The 16260-nt window shown below is 41.8% G+C and overlaps 1 protein-coding gene across 3 annotated transcripts; it reads right to left on the bottom strand.

Annotated features, from left to right (window-relative positions):
- Positions 1–327: 327 nt before the first annotated feature.
- On the bottom strand, positions 328–15956 carry tmem245 (transmembrane protein 245). Of its 3 annotated transcripts, none has more exons than XM_085292220.1 (18): positions 15218–15956; positions 14004–14121; positions 13378–13473; positions 12971–13078; positions 12412–12621; positions 12144–12313; positions 9026–9049; positions 6948–7052; positions 6784–6866; positions 6608–6698; positions 6424–6522; positions 6204–6332; positions 5734–5856; positions 4519–4664; positions 4335–4435; positions 4055–4229; positions 2633–2827; positions 328–2539 (listed from the first exon to the last, which is right to left on the bottom strand). In XM_085292220.1, the coding sequence occupies exons 1-18, from the start codon at positions 15890–15892 to the stop codon at positions 2491–2493; spliced, it is 2697 nt and encodes an 898-aa protein (XP_085148346.1). In that variant the 5' UTR covers positions 15893–15956; the 3' UTR covers positions 328–2490. The 3 variants fall into 3 exon arrangements, with proteins under 3 accessions (XP_085148346.1, XP_085148345.1, XP_085148347.1); XM_085292219.1 differs by having other exon boundaries at positions 328–2542; positions 15218–15951; XM_085292221.1 differs by lacking the exon at positions 9026–9049 and having other exon boundaries at positions 328–2542; positions 15218–15947.
- Between the last annotated feature and the right edge of the window lie 304 nt (positions 15957–16260).

Below are 16260 nucleotides of genomic sequence, written 5' to 3'. Positions count from 1 at the left end.
TGCCCATTCTGCAAATTCTGTGCGCCGATCTGGGTCATCCTCGTTGAGATGCTGCAGTAGCTGGAGTTTGTAAGGGTGCCATTTGTGAGTAGCTAATATCTGCCGAAGGGCTGTTCGACTAATGCCACTCTCCAGTGACATGCGGCGAGTGCTACGCTGTGGGCTCTTGCTGAATGACGCTAGGACAGCCACTGATGTTTCTTCATTAGTGACAGTTTTCTTGCGTCCACACTTTGGCAAATACAACACTGAACCAGTTTCACGAAACTTAGCAAGCAGTTTCATCTATTTAATCTAAAAAGGACAATACAAGACAGTCAAAGTCACTGCAGTTTAGATCATGTTTATTGTATCAGTGCATGTCCAGTATTAATAAAAAAACAAAACCACAGCATCAGTACAAAAGGAAAACTACAGTATTGGGTTGAAACTCATAGCACATCACACTGTCCCACTCTCAGACAGCTAACATGGTAGCCATGTCTGATCAGTCACATTGCATACGAGTCATCTGCTTCTTTATTAAAGCTTCAAGTGACCTGCTTTACACTCTCCTCTCAGACAAGTGCTCTGACTCGAGTTACAGTGTGGCGCACGAAGTGCAAGAGCAAAAGAGGTTAAAATAGGATTTGAGGTGTGTGAAGTCTAAACTGTCAATGAAATCTTGTGACCGGGACAACAGTCGCAGCCCTAAAAAAAACTTAAAAGGAAACAAAAAAAACTTGAAAGTGCTTCACAAAATCACTCAATCAAGATTTTCTGAGTGCAAAGGTGAGAGATCAGCAGAGAATGTAAGGAATTAAAAACTTGGTTTCACACATATGTGTACAAAACAATCTTAATCTTTAAATACATTCAAAATAAAATAAAATAAAAAACATCCTCTGATAATGGAACCAGACTAAAATCTGATTGTAAGATGTGTAATCTGATCCATTAGAAGTAGTCATCATCATCAGTCTAAACCTGTAGCCAATAAAAATAGATTATTTTTATTATTAATAATAACTGAATCGTACAAACAAAAAAAGACAAACAGTGGTAACAAAGCTTGGTTCAGTAAAGCAGGAGTGAACACCGTTGTCAAAGCTGAGAATGTCACAGCTACGATCACGGAATCGTGAATAACACAGTAACTAAAGAGTAAAAATGAAAACGGTTAAATGGGACCTATCCTTATTTTCTATCGGTCGTGTATCATAGTGTTTATACTACTATCCAATTACAGTGATCATATTAAATGTGCATCAAAAAATGAGGTAAATGTATATAAAACTAATCTTTATGAGAGGCAATCATTTTGCCAACTCCTGACATCAGCTTGGCACAGATTTCCTTGTATGGTGATTAGGAGGCGGGGTTTATGAGCACTGGCTTCTGTGTGGAAGCCAGGCGAGGGGAAGCCAATCAGAAGAAAGAGGGCTTCTTCAAACAGCAGGTGAACTTAGCAGCTGTGTCAGGGTCCATTTATGTTCCTCGCCCTTGTGAACAACGCCGAGCTTTGATGTCGTTTTGGCCAGTGCTACACCGCTTAACTTATGTAACCTCGTGCAGCAGCTGCCACAGATTACACAGAGGGAGATGTTACAGCAGGTTGAAAGGGAGAAAAGAAATCTTCTGATTTCTTTGGTTCTGGTTTTGACTTCTTACCAGCACTGACATGGACTTTTTGTCTGAGTAGCGACACCTATCGTTCAGGAGAATACTGTAGCGAGTCCTTGCACCCTCGGCGCTGGTGTAACTGGTACAGAGCTGTGGCGATGTCACTGCACATACAGTGGCCAATGCTTCGAGACTGTGATGTCAGTTTTAACGAAATACTCATTTATAGTCTCACAATACGAATATGTAGCTAGAAATAAGCATAATAACAGGTCCCTGTCTAATTACTCAGTTACTTGAGTCACATGAGACAACAACTGTGGCAAGAAGTTTTGTTTTTTTTTAGAAAACCTGCCTTTACTACAAACTCTACTTGAGCCTCCATTAGGAGAGAGGTAGGGAGTACAAATACTGCACAACCACGTACGGTAGCACAGATACAGCCAAGGAGTGCAGGCTGGAAATCAGGGGTCTTGTAGATAAAATATATCATCTTACAGTTCACCACAAATGACACAGTAATTTTTAGGCATTTCTCAATATCACAAAACAAATTAGGCACTGAGTTTTGAGCGATGATGCGATTAGCATCGATGGCTCCACCTTACACAATCGTAAACCCAATGTGATGTCATTGGTCCAAGTTTGGGATTAGGGTGCATGCTTACAGGAGTTTTTGTGTGCTGCTGAATGAAAGGAGCTGGTGCCATATCGCTCTGAGAAACCGTTCAGCTAAGCACATAGCATCATGGGTGACCAGCTGCTATGCCTCTTTTTCAGTCAGGGCGTCCCTATGGAGTCAGGCCACACAGGGAGGAGCTTCAGGGAGGGGAGCAATTCCCCTGAGGAATCAGCCTATAGGAAGCTGGATGTCGTTTCCTCATGTGCTCATTCACAGGTCTTCTTCAGGACAGAGGGAGTGGCGTCCGTAAAGGTCCTACTAATCACAGACAAGAAGACAACTGACTGGTTGGTTTGCTTTTTTTTTTAAAAAACATCTAATCTGCTGTTTGTTCTTCATGCGTCTTACCTCATAGGGTGGGGAGGCCAGTTTGGCTGCACTGGTGTGGGCACTGCAGAGCTGGGGCTCATCAGCATAGCGCTGTAGATGTTGGCTGCCACCACCAGGATGCAGAGGAGGATAGGCCCGATAATAGCCCCCTCCAGACCCAGATAGTACGCACCACCTGCCACCGCCAGGCCTGTCAAATATGGGTGTCCACCTCTGAGACAAAGACAAAAGAAATGGTTTAAAACACAGTGGAAAGGCTGGCAGGCAGCTACTGTATCAGTGCACACATGTGATGCAGCCGAAGGCTAAAACAGGCTAAAAAGTTAGCTTTCCCCAAACCGCAGCTGTGGTCAGAAGTTTATATACACCCATCAAGGTTAGTTTGAGCTTTTATCCATTCCACAACCAGTTTTGATGTGTGTTTGAGGGTCACTGTCCTGTTGAAACAAACCACTGTGTCCAACGATTGATTTGAGGTGAAGAATTTAGAGATCCTCCTTCATTATTCCAGCCACTTTGTGCAATGTACTAGTACCACTAGCAGCAGAGCAGCCCTGGAGCATGACAGCTGGTACAGCCTTCTTAGGTTTGTAAGCCTCGCTTTCACTCACTACAAACATACCTCTTGTCATTGTGGACAAAAACTCACTCTTTGATACGTCTCACCATCAAACTTTTCTCTAGAAGATTTGGCGTGTCCATGTGAGCAGCTGAAAATTTCAGTTGAACTTGAAGACGTCAATTTTTGAGCACTTCTTTCTTGGTCGTCATCCTCTCAGTTCATGGTAAAACTGGCTTCTCTGTGGAAAGTGACGCTGGCAAACTGGTGACACATCTGAATAACTTGTACTTAGCTAGAACTACTTAAACTGATGATCTTAGAATCTGCAGGTGTTCGGAAATAGCTCCAAGAGACCTTCACAACTAGTGTAAATCTATAATTCTCCTACTTAGATCTTCATTGAATTTTTGGGATGTTCCCATTTGGTCAATCCAATGAGTGCTGTCAGTCAAATCCTTTTTAAGCTGGTAAAGAGAAACTGCCAGATGTACTCAATCATAATAACTAATGAGAAATTAATAGGCCTTGGCCTTATCAAGTTACAAGACATTGTAGAATCTTCAGCACTGCTTATTAAAAGATTTGAGTTGATGTATGCATTTGAGTGTGTATGTAAACTGTATGTAAAGATAGTAGGGCTTGAAGCTCGAAGACAGGAGCATTATCTGTCCACAACAGGGAGTTTATGAAACAGAGGCAAACAGAGACGCTGTTTATAGACTCGTACAACTGTACAGTTTTCTTTCAAACCCACATTAGGCCAGCAAGCGGACTTGTATGTATTATGTTAACAGTCACAGGTGGTTTGGTGCGATTTGTTTGTCAGATGTCCCAGTGCCATAAAGAGAAGCTCAAATAAGCTGGTCACGCATACATACCCTGATATATCAGAGTAGATGGCTGTATCCACAAAATATGTTGGGAGCAGGTGGCAGATGAGCAGCAGCAGGGCCTTGACACCTTCACCCTGCGCCAACCACAGGTCACACACTGCCGGCACAGCTGCCCAATAGGTCCCCAGGAACGGCACGGCACCCAGGATGGCAGCCAGAGCTTCAGGCCAGGAAAGAGGGATTCAGAGAGTGACAAAACACTGAGTGTGGCTTGGCAGGTGCGAACATAACGACAGCACAATCTGCTGCGGACACGCTGACTCACCAGAAGGAATGAAGACGATGTTGATGCCAAAGATAGTGTGAGTGAGCCAAGTGTAGAGGCCGTAGAATCCGGCCATTTTCAGAGAGGCGTCAAACACTCCTCTTCAAAACAAACACAAATATGGTCAAAAATAATCTCGCCAAGGTACAAATTTAGATTCTGTAGCTTTTACGCATGCGACTACCTGATGGCCTCTTCAACAGACTGGCCGATGATGTTACTGGAGGGTCCCGGCTGAGAGAGAGGAGTTAAGCTGATCACCCATTTAACCGGTTTGTAGTATTCTCCACTGGAGCTCAGCAGGTAGAAGAGAGTAGTCAGGAAAATCACCTACAGGAAGGAGTAAAAATGGCAGCTGTGCTAAATATAAGACTATCTGATTAGCTTTTTAAATCTTTAAGAGTAAATGTGGCAGGTCTACTTTATTAAAATAAGACAGAAAGAGCAACACCATTAAATATACACAGTTAACAATGCTCAGTAAAGTCCTGTATTGTGGTTGAGGAACAGATGACATGTCCAAGCCCCACCTCGGTCACTGTGGAGTTGACACGCTTCCAGGATGCGTGTTTGGCTCTAATGTCAGCTCACTATTTTAGTCCAGTGAATGTTTCCTGGCCTCAGTCTCCTCTAACTTTAAGGTGATTTTGATCTTTGTAAAGGTCCATGGCCATTCCAGACTACTGCTCATTTGTGCTGGCATTATTTATTGAGGAGAAAAAACTCAAGGCCAGTGTCATCAATTTAAACTGATCTCAGGTTATGGATCATGTTTTTTTTTGTTTTTTTTACACGACCTGGCAAAATACTTATTTAAGAAGATGTTTCAGTGGAATGAATGCCTTGTTAAGTTAGCTAATGATAGCGCCTCCTTGAGGTGCCCCGGGCGGGTCATCTACTAAAAGGTCGGTGATTTGATCCCAGGCTCCTCAAGTATGCATTTCAAAATGACTCTGGACAAGATACTAAATACCAGATTGCCCCTAGTGCATCCATCAGTGTGAGTGTGTGCTTAATATGAAGGAGTTTAAATGTACCACAACAGTTTAAACAATGCTTAAAAGAAGCACTGCCTCCATTGCAGAAAGCACAGCAAACAAGCACACACCACTGACACGTGTTAGTAAGCATTATTTATAAATCAACCTAAGCACACAGTTGGGAATGATCTTTAGCTAAACATAAGTCTGAGAACATTTTTATGGACGAGTCTGCAGGACATTATTCGGCCTCAGATTTCTATAAATCTATTAGAATATTTTTGAGAAACACTTGCAGTTAAGCTGAACACTTTCTGCTTACTTTTGTGCATTACAAAAGAATAATGATAATCAATTTTGCAAACAGTTGGACTTTATAAAATGGAGAAAACGACGTGGCTGTGATCAGCGTTTCATACCAAACTCAGTGCAAAGTTGAGGAGCGCCGTGCCGCTGTGGAACAAGACGGTGAGGAGAGTGGTCGTGGTGGAGATGAGGAGGCCAACGTTCCTGCTCATTACAACCCACAAAGACTCCAGGATCTGCAAAATGACGAGGCAACAATAAACACACCATCCACAGGAAACTGTACTTCTATCTAAGACGCACACAGTTGTAAATTTGCAAATGCTGCTAGTGGGGCAGTGCTGGCATGGTGCTCTCATGGCTGATGTCCTGATCTAAGAAAACAAAATGGTCTTGGACTGCAGAGGTGGGATCTTATCACGGTATCATGCTGGAATTCAGAGCTCCTGAGAGCGACCCATCCTTTCACAGACGTTTGTAGAAGCGGTCTGCATGCATTGGTGCTTGATTTTATGCACCTGTGGCCATGGAAGTGATTGAAACACTTGGCATTATAGTGTACGTTACATACGTTCATACTTACAGACAGTAGTGTCTCGATATTTTCCTGCAGAAAGGAAGCAATGTCCTTCCAGTCCAGGATGTCCCCCAGCCAGCTGTTCTGTCTGTGAGTCATCTTATTCCCACGATGCCGTCCAGAGTGGGTTACATTCTGAAAAATGTGACCATAGTATTTTATGTAAAACTGAAGAATACTGAAGAACAGACTTTGGGAGACATTAAACACAAAACTCTGACACTACCTTCACAAACCAGGAGTGATACAGTCGGTCCCAAAGTTCTAAAACTTGTTTCTCAATCACTGCAGTTTGGTTCACCTTATCTCCTAAAATCTTATGAAGCTGCACACACAAAGGAAACAGATTGGTCACATTCCTCGCTGTCTGGCTGTATTCCATTATTATCAGTGAAAATTACTGTCCTGACCTTTTGTGTTATCCATTCTCTCCCATGCTGGTAGACATTAGTAGCAGCTGAATTTAGAGCTTTCTGGACCACGCGGGCTTCTGGAAGGAGGCTAACAGAGGACAAAGTAAGGTTGTTTTAGCAAATGAGAGGAAAGTCTAAAAATAAACACAGAAAAACAGAGTGGACTGTCCTACTTGGCCCATTCTGGATGGTTAGATACGGTCTCATTGATGAGGTTACTGGTTACGTCGATGATGTGAGCACTTTCGTGATGAACCTACAAAGATTAATGTTTATTTTTTTTATCCATCATCAGTGCAAATGATGTGAAGTCAGGTTAAAAAACCCAAAAACCTACCATAGCAGTGAGCAGCAGAGCCATGAGCAGGGTCCCTGTGACCAAGAGGAAGATGATGAAGATACTGATGATTTTATCCAGAGATCGCTCCAGCCACACAACCATCTGGGTGCACAGATAAAAAGGAGAGGAGGGCAAAGACAGGGAGAAGGGGGGGGATAATAGGAAGATGGCAAAATAGACTCATCAGTACAACTTTAAAGGAGGTAAAAACATGCACATGGAGAAACCTGTGTCCTTATCACTTGTGAAAAGTCATTTTAGACGTAAAAAGTCCTCACAGAGGACAATAACAGCATATCTGTACTCATACAATGCATGCACCCATTCTTGCACTGAAGCATTAAATCATGCAAGTGGCTTTTTGGGTTGTTGGTTTAACGACAAACAGACATGACATCACTTTCAAAGTGAGCTCTCTGTTCTCGACTCAGGTTTCTCAATGCGCCAAAACTGCATTAAAATCAAAGCTCTGTTAGCAGAACTCTCTCTTTTTGCACTAAGGCCATGGCGTAATGGTTTATTATATTGATGGTGACATGACATGGCATTTTCTGCAAAGAGTCTGTGTAAAACCTTAGGTGAGTGAATCTACAGCGAGTCTTATACCTTCCTCTTTAACATCTAGCTTACCTGAAAGAAGAACAGCAAACAGTTGTTTAACAAAAAAATGGAAACACCACTTCAAAAAGAGTTTAATACTGAAAGAAGTAATTAAATTAAAGAAGTTGGGTAATATTGAGCAGCGAGAGGTTTAGAAGAGGTTTCAGTCACTATCACAACAGGGAGCATGAGACCTCTAAAAAGTTATACACAGGCCGCACAACGACAAACACTACATTTCCAATGCAGCACATCGGCACTGTATTAAAAATATAAACTACATCATCAGAAATGACTGAACTGAATCAACACCTGTGATAATTCTAAATAAAAGACACTCTAGTTCATAAATAACAGCCAGAATCAGAGTATAAAGTGCCTTGAGGCAACTTGTGTGATTTGGCGCTATATAAATAAAACCGAACTGAATTGAATAGATTGTAAACACTTTAAATTTGTACTGAGGTCAAGACAGAAAGCAAGTCTTTTTCCAACCATAGTTATTGTGACCTGGTGGCCTTCAGATGCAGAATGCAGGCTTGTAGGTACATTGAGGTCAACGGGAGCTACAGCCATTCTGTATATAGTTCAAATTGAGAACTACAGAGAGCGTTTGTGGTCTCATCAATAGTTTCAAGCCTTATTAAAATACAAACAAAACAAAAAAACAAAACAAAACAAAAAAAAAGCAGAATGTTGTATGTTGTACAATATGGTCAAATGTAAGAGTAAAACAGATGACAAAAAAGGGTTTGAAATTTGGTCCTGGCTGCTGACTGAGCATGTAGTTTCCACAAAAATCTCAATTTGAGCCAAGCCTCTTTTCTGATGTCTTACTTTAAAACTAAAAGAACAACAACAACAAAGACCAAACAATGAGTGACAGCCCAGTGCTAATCTCCATCTTTTATATACAGTCTATGGTAATAACCAGCTCCACAAAGCCAAATGGTTCAAAGGTGGCAAATATATTCACTAAGTTTAGTTCCTCACATTGAATAACCGTGTTTCCATTGTTTTGTCCAGTCCCTTAGTCACACCTAAAAAATTAAAAAATTAAAATTTCCAGGAAAAAAAAAAGGAAACACCCCCCCATTTAACACTACTCTTTGAGGCAGCTCGCACACATACACACACACACATACACACTCAAGACAAACTCAGGTCAAAGCAGAGAAGATACAGTCTGGGCTGAGGGATTATTGAGTGCAACACCCCGGCTGTAGCTCACTGTCAAAATAAAAGCTGGAAAGAAGCAAGAGGACAGATGTTTAGACAGGATGGCAGAGGTGATGACAGTGGATGGGTAAAATGCCAGTCCAAGCCGCTACAAGGTGTGCTCACGCTGTCACACACACCCGCACATAAATACAAGTTATTTATTTATTTGCCCTTGTTTTCTCAATGTCTCTCACACACAAGCCCACTTTCTCTCAGTCTCGCTCTCTCAGCACTCTGCTCCTCCAAATCATTACCTGCTTGTTAAGCCAATGCCAGAGCTTGGGGAGGAGACAAAGAGACATTGGGAAAATTATTATTGGAAAGAGTTTTGCAGCAGTCATCACATGTACCCGTGCAACAAGAATACAAGCTCTGTGTGGGTACAGGCTCTGAGGGGTCAGAGCGGTGTACTACAAAGAGGAATTCATGTGTTAGCAAGGTATGTTGAGACTATAGCCAGAGGTTTCAGAAGGGCAGCTCTCGTTTTAAAGCTATTTTCAGAAGTTTTTGTCTAACATCATCTCCAAGTGATACGGTTTCACTTCTTTTCCAAACAAGTTGCCCTAAGAGTGATATAGATTATCAGCTGACATGCAATCTGTTAAGCTGTACATAACAGCACTGAACAAAGTCTAGCAGTTAAGTTACAGCAGTGCAAACGGTACAGCTGTGGTCAGTTTACATACAATCACAGGTCATTTGGGGCTTTTAATGATTTCTTTGAACTCAGTTGTTTGTATTTATTTTGGCTCTTCTCTAATCCACTAAGGGTCAAAATATATACATAAATCTCCACTATTATTTTGTTTAAATGTCTCTTAGCAAGTCAACCAAATGCTTCCGGTAGCCATCGACAAGCTTTAGGCATAATTCCTGGAGCAGACCCAGCCTTTCAGCATAGTCCATGAATATTCAAAGGGTTGAGGTCGGGGCTTTGGGAAGGCCATTCAAGAAGCTCAATGCTAGCCTACTTTATCTATTCTAACACCAGTTTCGATATGTGTTTGGGATCATTGTCCTGTTGGAACTACCAACTGTGTTCAAGTTTCAACCTTCTATCTGTTCATTTAAGATCAAGTTTAAGAATCTTCTCTGTAATGTACCTTATGCCACTGGCAGCAAAACAGGCCCAGAGCATGATGCTACCACTACTATGCTTGACACTCAGTACAGTGTTCCTCATGTTTATACTTCTAGTCATTGTGGCCCAAAAGTTCAATCTTTATCTTGCCCGACCATAAACTTTTCTCCAGAGGGCATTTGGCTTATCTGTTTGAGCAGCTGCAAACTTCAGAGGAGCTTGAATGTGTTGATTTTAAAGCAGGGGTTTCTTTCTTGGTCAACACCCTCTCAATCCACTGCGATGTAAAATTCACTTCACTGTGGACAGTGATGTTGGTGTTCCAACAGTTTCCAGTTCTTGAGCCTCGGTGGTTCTCGGGTTGGGCTCCTTTGAGTTTCCTATTGGTCTGAGGTCAATCAAATGAGTCCTGCCAAGCAAATCCTTTTTGTGCTGGCAAAGAGAAACTACCAGCTGTAGTCAATAATTAATGAGGAGTTAATAGGCCTTGGCCCTGTCAGATTAAAAGGCACTGTAGAACCTTCGGGACCACTTGAGTATGTGTATACATTTGGGCGTGTATGTATATGTTCCAGACTATTTGGATGAGAGAAAATCTAAAATAAGTTCAAACTCATGCTCCCATTTCTTTTTTTCCTTAAAGTCATTAAACATATATGGTCTACAATAATACAAGTCTGGAAAAAGAACAGCTCAAAAAAATCGTTAAAAGTCCAAATTTACTATGACATTTATGCCTGTGATGAATGTAAACTGACAACAACTGTACATGTTGTGTTTTCACAGGAATTCCCAGGCACTGAACTTGTGTAAATGCTACGTTTTACACTACTGCGATAGCAGTCTACTGGAATTTATTACAGAGGTTATTCAATTAAGAAAATTTATTTAATTCAATTTGGTCAATAACAAAAGTTATCTAATTACAGTGTCAAACCTGAATGCACTTCATAATGAAACGCATCATGATTCTAATTTGTAGATCTTTACATTAAATAGCAGCACCAGGAGTGGACTGAGTGGTAAAATAAATATAGTAATTTATTAATTTATGCGATTATATTTTTCTGCTGAATTGTTCCATCTTGAGTTATTGGCAGCACCAGTATAGCTGTTGCAGTCCATTTTGTGCTAAACAGGAGTCAAATGATGCTCCCACCACCAACTCCCACTTTTATGTAAGCGAGGACAGAGCCTGTCACAGAAACCATAACATTAAAATTGGAAATACCCGTCAGGTTTGAATGAGGTTTTAGGTTTCATGGGACCAACTAATGCATGAAAACAAAAAAGTCAAACTCTGCGGAAGCTGCTTCGTAGTACACCCCTCAGGAAGTGGCAGGCAAGATACACTAACTACAGTGAGTGTGGACTGGCAATACAAGTGGGATGCAAATCAATGTGATTACAAAGACAGAACACAAATACATCCCAAAACTGTGAGGGCAAGGCAGAAAAGTGTATAAGATTACAGCAATGACATCATTATTTATAAAACCTGAGAAATGTAAACCATGTAGCACTAATCCTGTCACTCACTCTAATATGTCGGCAAAAAATTCTGCTCTGCATTGCTTTGTTTTTTGAGATTTTTAGTCTATATTGAGAGATTTGGAGATATTTTGCCTCTAAATTTTGATTGGAAACAAAACAACTGCATACTTACACATCCAGCAGATATGGGGCAACAACATCACTGATGCATGAGTATTTTCTTGCCCACCTGGTGATGCGGGCATCAGGCTAATATTCACTCTCCTTTTAGCTCTGTTTTTTAATGAACTGATTTGAAAGTGTTTCTCAGCTAAGTGCTAATTTTGTCTGTCTACCATTTGGTGCTGGGCAGTTTAGCGCACACTTGGTTTAATACAGCTTTTTGCTAAAAATAGCTTCCAGCTGTTGCCGTAAACGACACTGATGAGATTGTTGCAACTGGGTCAAAACTAAAAGGCTGAAAAACAAAAACAGCAGCTAAAATCCTCTGTTAAAGGTAAAGGAAACTAAAAAGCCCCCGTTTTTGGCAATTTAATATGAATTTACCAATTTCATTTTAATAAATTTAGGACCTGGCAGATCTTTACACTGGCTAAATTTAGACATTAAAAATGAAACTAACATATGTAATATGACTGATAACAACAGAGCATTTTGAGACTTTCAGTTTTCCTGAGATATTTTGATAAGTAATTTGTTATCAAGCAGTTGCAGATAAAGTGTGTCTGGATGGGGAAGTATAAAGTCAAAGGCAGAGGAAATAAGGACATCAGCTTCACAGGCAGCTCTTACATTACCTTAGTGTCGATACGTAGGAGGAACTGAGCCAGGCCTTTGATTGGTCCAGGGAGCAGTGCCTCTTCACGCTCACGTCCAAACTTCTCTAGCACCGTCCACCACGAGGTAAGAGTCCTCTCTGCAAAGCTCTTCATACCAAACCGGACCACCAGCTTCTTCAGAACCCACACTAGATCAGTGAGCCAACATGCACATGAGTAAAATCCGACTGACGAGGAGTAACTGAAAGTGTGCACATATCTGTTTGTATGTCTGTGTGTGTGTTACCGGCCACAGGAATAGGGAGCAGTTGTAGTATCCACAGGTTGAGCCAGACCTGCACCAAGACAATAGCCCAGACCAGCAGAATAAAGTAAATATCACTGGCTCTGTGGGAGCTTTTCTCTCTCTGGAAGAGGCCGGGCAATGTACGAGAGCTCCCAGCGAACCCGGGAAACCCAGGAGTGGAAGGCACGGGACCCACAGACTGCACACCATCTATGAGCGGATGAGGGAAAGCAGACAGAGGAAGCACAGAAGAGGAAGAGAAAGAAAGAACAAAGCAGTTGAGTTTCAGCCGCTGTGGCTAAATTGGTAAAGCCAAAGCAGCTACAGTAAAAAAAGAAATAAAGAATGTAAAACTGAAATTGCATATCTTGGGTTTTAAAACTTGACATTTTTCTGACCAATTAGCAATGCTCTGAACATTTATCGAACAGTATGTTCAGAGGTCTGATTCCCTCTGTTCAATCTGCCAGTTCTCTCATTTCATAAACCTTACAGCCCAGATATCTGGGACATCTGTATGATCTTCTTTAATAGACTGAATACAATGCAGCTAGCTTACCTGTGGAGGAGCTTCCACTGAGTTCAGTTTTGGGTTGAAGGTTGCTACAGGAGATTGCCATGTAAATAGTGTTAGCAGCAAATGACAGCACCTGCCCTGAAAGCTCACCTGGGGAGATCAAGAGAGACTGAATATAACGAAACACAAAGGCAGGCAGAGCGGAGGATGCACAGTAGGAAAGATCAAAGCTGGTCTGATGAGCGTAGCCCAACCAGTCACCTCAAGTCACTTATATTTCACGTAAAGCTAGGCTTAGGCAAATGTGGCTAAATGCAACTTAATCTAAGCACATCATAGACTTGTGCTCATTTGACCATATTTATTACCTAGTTAATGGTGAGTAAAGGTATCTCATTTTGGTAAATGTCAATGTATGTCAGTGTATAGGTGTGATAGTATATTTTCACCTGTGCCAGGGACAGGTGGTTTCTCTTGGTAGCCCACGATGAGAAGCCCAACCACAACCACAAATATGGGGACTCTCCATGAGCCAGTCAGAGACACTAAAACAGATAGAGGAATTGGATAAGTGGAAGAAGATGGATGAGTTACGGATGGATACATTTAACTAGATTGAGAGAAAGCTGTTGTAGTTAAACTGCAGGACGACATTACTGGCTTAACAGGTATATTCCTTGTCAAGCATGACTCTGCTAGTCTTGCCTGATGAGCTGAACCATATTCATAAACAAATATGACATACCGGTACAATGTTGACTGTTGCTATGAAAGCACTTTTAAAAACTTCAAAGCAGAAAACATTTTCTCACATGTGCCCAGAAACCTCCTTTTAAGGCAGAACTTCTTCTTAACCAGCTTTCAGTCACTTTTTAAAACTTCACGCCTGAAGCTCAGAGCAAGTGTTAAGTGTGCTAAAAATACTTTCGACATCCTCATCTTACTCTGTGTGCCCTCTGTTTCAAAGACAAGTGGATTTGTACAGGCAGCAACTTATTGACCACATCTAGAAGAAATCTCCTGCAGTCCAAAGAGGCAGCTTGTATGGCTGGCTGTGGGCGCTGTCCACACTCACCGATGTAGAAGAGCAGGACAGCCCAGACAGGAAGTGCCAGAGTCCTCAGGTACCGCTCAGTTTGAGGACTCCACTTAAAACAAACCGCCAGCAAGTATCCAAACACGACAGTCCCCACCTGTGACGAAATAAAACAAAGATGCACAATAATGAAACAGAGGGTATTTTAATTAAATATACTGAGACTTCTATTCTCTTCCATTGCATCATAATCATCATTTGATGCTGAACCTTTAAACTTCATGAGTCTTAAAAAGTATAATTGAACAGTTTTTGTGATAATCACTTTGTGTTGATGTTTTTTCTTCCTAAACTCATCCAGTTTTACAAACGCTCTGCTCCTGTTTAGCAGTCAGCACTTAAGACTACACTAGAAGTTTAATCGACTGCTCATAAAGATCTCAGCTTGTGTCGCTCCTCACAAAGACATGCCTTGATGTAATTTAATATAGTGTCCTCCATCCTATTTATAAACACAGGCCCTCTGTCAGCTGAACTCCGCATTCAGAGAAAGAAGAACATTTAATGCAATTTGGATGAGGTGGACGGGTTCTGGCCCCTGGAGCTGTTTGGGAATGAGGTACCGATCGATCAGATGCTGGAACTGCAGGAAATTAGATCAACTTACATAAAAGTTTGCACACATATTCCAAGAAACACATTTTCTGTTTAGGTTAATCGAATAAGTCTTTATTAGAGACACACTGCAGCAGCCAGTCAACTTTAATCCCCCAATTATTCTTTATCAACTATTGCCTATTGCTAAATGGCATTTATGACAACATGATAATAACATTTATACATTTGTACAGTCAACATTTTAATTCTGAGTTCATTTTAATCAGACACACAAAACGGGATTAAGTAGGAATGAAATTCACAATTACTGTTATTACTCCCTCTGTAGATAATTTTCTGTGCAAATAACGTGATGTGAGCTTTTCATATTTGATTTTTTTTTACCCAACCAACAATCAAAAGACTACTAGTTTGTTATCGTAAGATTACTAGTTTACTATAGTAAGACCCACACAATCAGGCGAGTAATAAAATCATTGACGTTTAAAGTATAACTTTTAACATTCTGTCCCAGATAATATTTAAAATATGTGCCACAGTTTACACAGAGCTGACCTAACAGCACCCACTCTGACGGACAGAGGGGCCCTTTGTCATTCTGTCAGAGAGAGGATTGTCACTCTACTGTCACTCACCCACATAAAGTGGAAACAGTCCAGCGCGTTCCCGATGACCCCACAGACGTGCCCGAGGATCACCTGCATACCGATGACACTCCAGAAAAGGTAGAGGAAGTAAACCAGCGGTGCCCCCGCCCCGATAACCAGGAGTATCGTGAGCTTCTCCAGAACTACCCTACCCATCGCCTCCACCCCGTAGTTGAGACACCACACCGGGACCAGCAGCGTCCCCACCACTATGGGCGTCCCGCTGTCCTGCAGGCCGCTGAGCCATGAACGGCCGAGACGAGCCAGGGAGTATTTGAAGGGGTGGAGGAAGGTGCCGCAGAGCACAGCCCAGAGCAGCGGGCGGAGGAAGGCCTCGAGGATGAAATAGACCAGGACAGCTGCCCCGCAGCAGATAGCCACAAATATCATCGCCCCGGTGTTGTAGAAGGCCTGTTTTATGTTCTTGTCAAACTTCAGGGAGGAGGGCTGGGTTAGCAGTTGGCTCATCATCCCGACAGCCGGCTGGAAGCTCTCCGAGAAAGAAACAAAGTGAGGCTGCCCAGCGTGAGGACTCTCTGGGGGAGAGACAGCGGCGGGATCCGGCGCCGAATCCTCCTCGTCTGCCATGTTCCCAGTTTCAGCTCCGCCAGCCCGTCCAACTGATCCACCGCGTGAGGGAGGAAAACAATGACGTAGCAACATCGAATGCCCAAAGGCCTCATGGGCAATGAAGTGTCGGTGATGTCGCGCGTTCCTTCCTGTTTTCTTTTTCTTTTCTTTTTTTAACTTACCAATTTTCTTCCGGTTTATTTTTTATTATTGTTTTATTAATGTTACAAGGTGATGTTATAAAGTACTTAATTCAAGCAGCAATACACATCATAGCTATTTAAAATATATAAATAAAAATAATTACATTACATTGTTAAACAAAGTGTCTTTAAGACAATTAGAGTCATGATGATCAGGTTTTCTGAAATTCCGAGATCCTTTTTTAAACATTTGTTTTTTAAATGGTACGGTAAGTTGACTTCAAGTTGACACCACACTAGCTTACACTTCCACTGGGT

Source organism: Mchenga conophoros, linkage group LG11 (assembly GCF_057382185.1).
Source record: "Mchenga conophoros isolate Kocher_MC1m ecotype Shallow Benthic linkage group LG11, M_conophoros_male_GT1.1, whole genome shotgun sequence".
In the NCBI taxonomy this organism is placed as follows: Eukaryota; Metazoa; Chordata; class Actinopteri; order Cichliformes; family Cichlidae; genus Mchenga; species Mchenga conophoros.
The sequence above is the reverse complement of the archived record's forward strand: the minus strand, read 5'-3'. Positions and strand labels throughout refer to the sequence as shown.

Bases quoted from the DNA above. Each gene is read 5' to 3' on its own strand.
- tmem245 (XM_085292219.1), bottom strand. From the start codon at position 15,892: ATGTTGCTACGTCATTGTTTTCCTCCCTCACGCGGTGGATCAGTTGGA. The intron at 7,053-9,025 runs GTAATGATTTGG...CTGTGCACCCAG, and splicing joins GGCATTGGCTTAACAAGCAG to ATGGTTGTGTGGCTGGAGCG. The intron at 4,665-5,733 runs GTATGAAACGCT...TCCTTCCTGTAG, and splicing joins TCAACTTTGCACTGAGTTTG to GTGATTTTCCTGACTACTCT.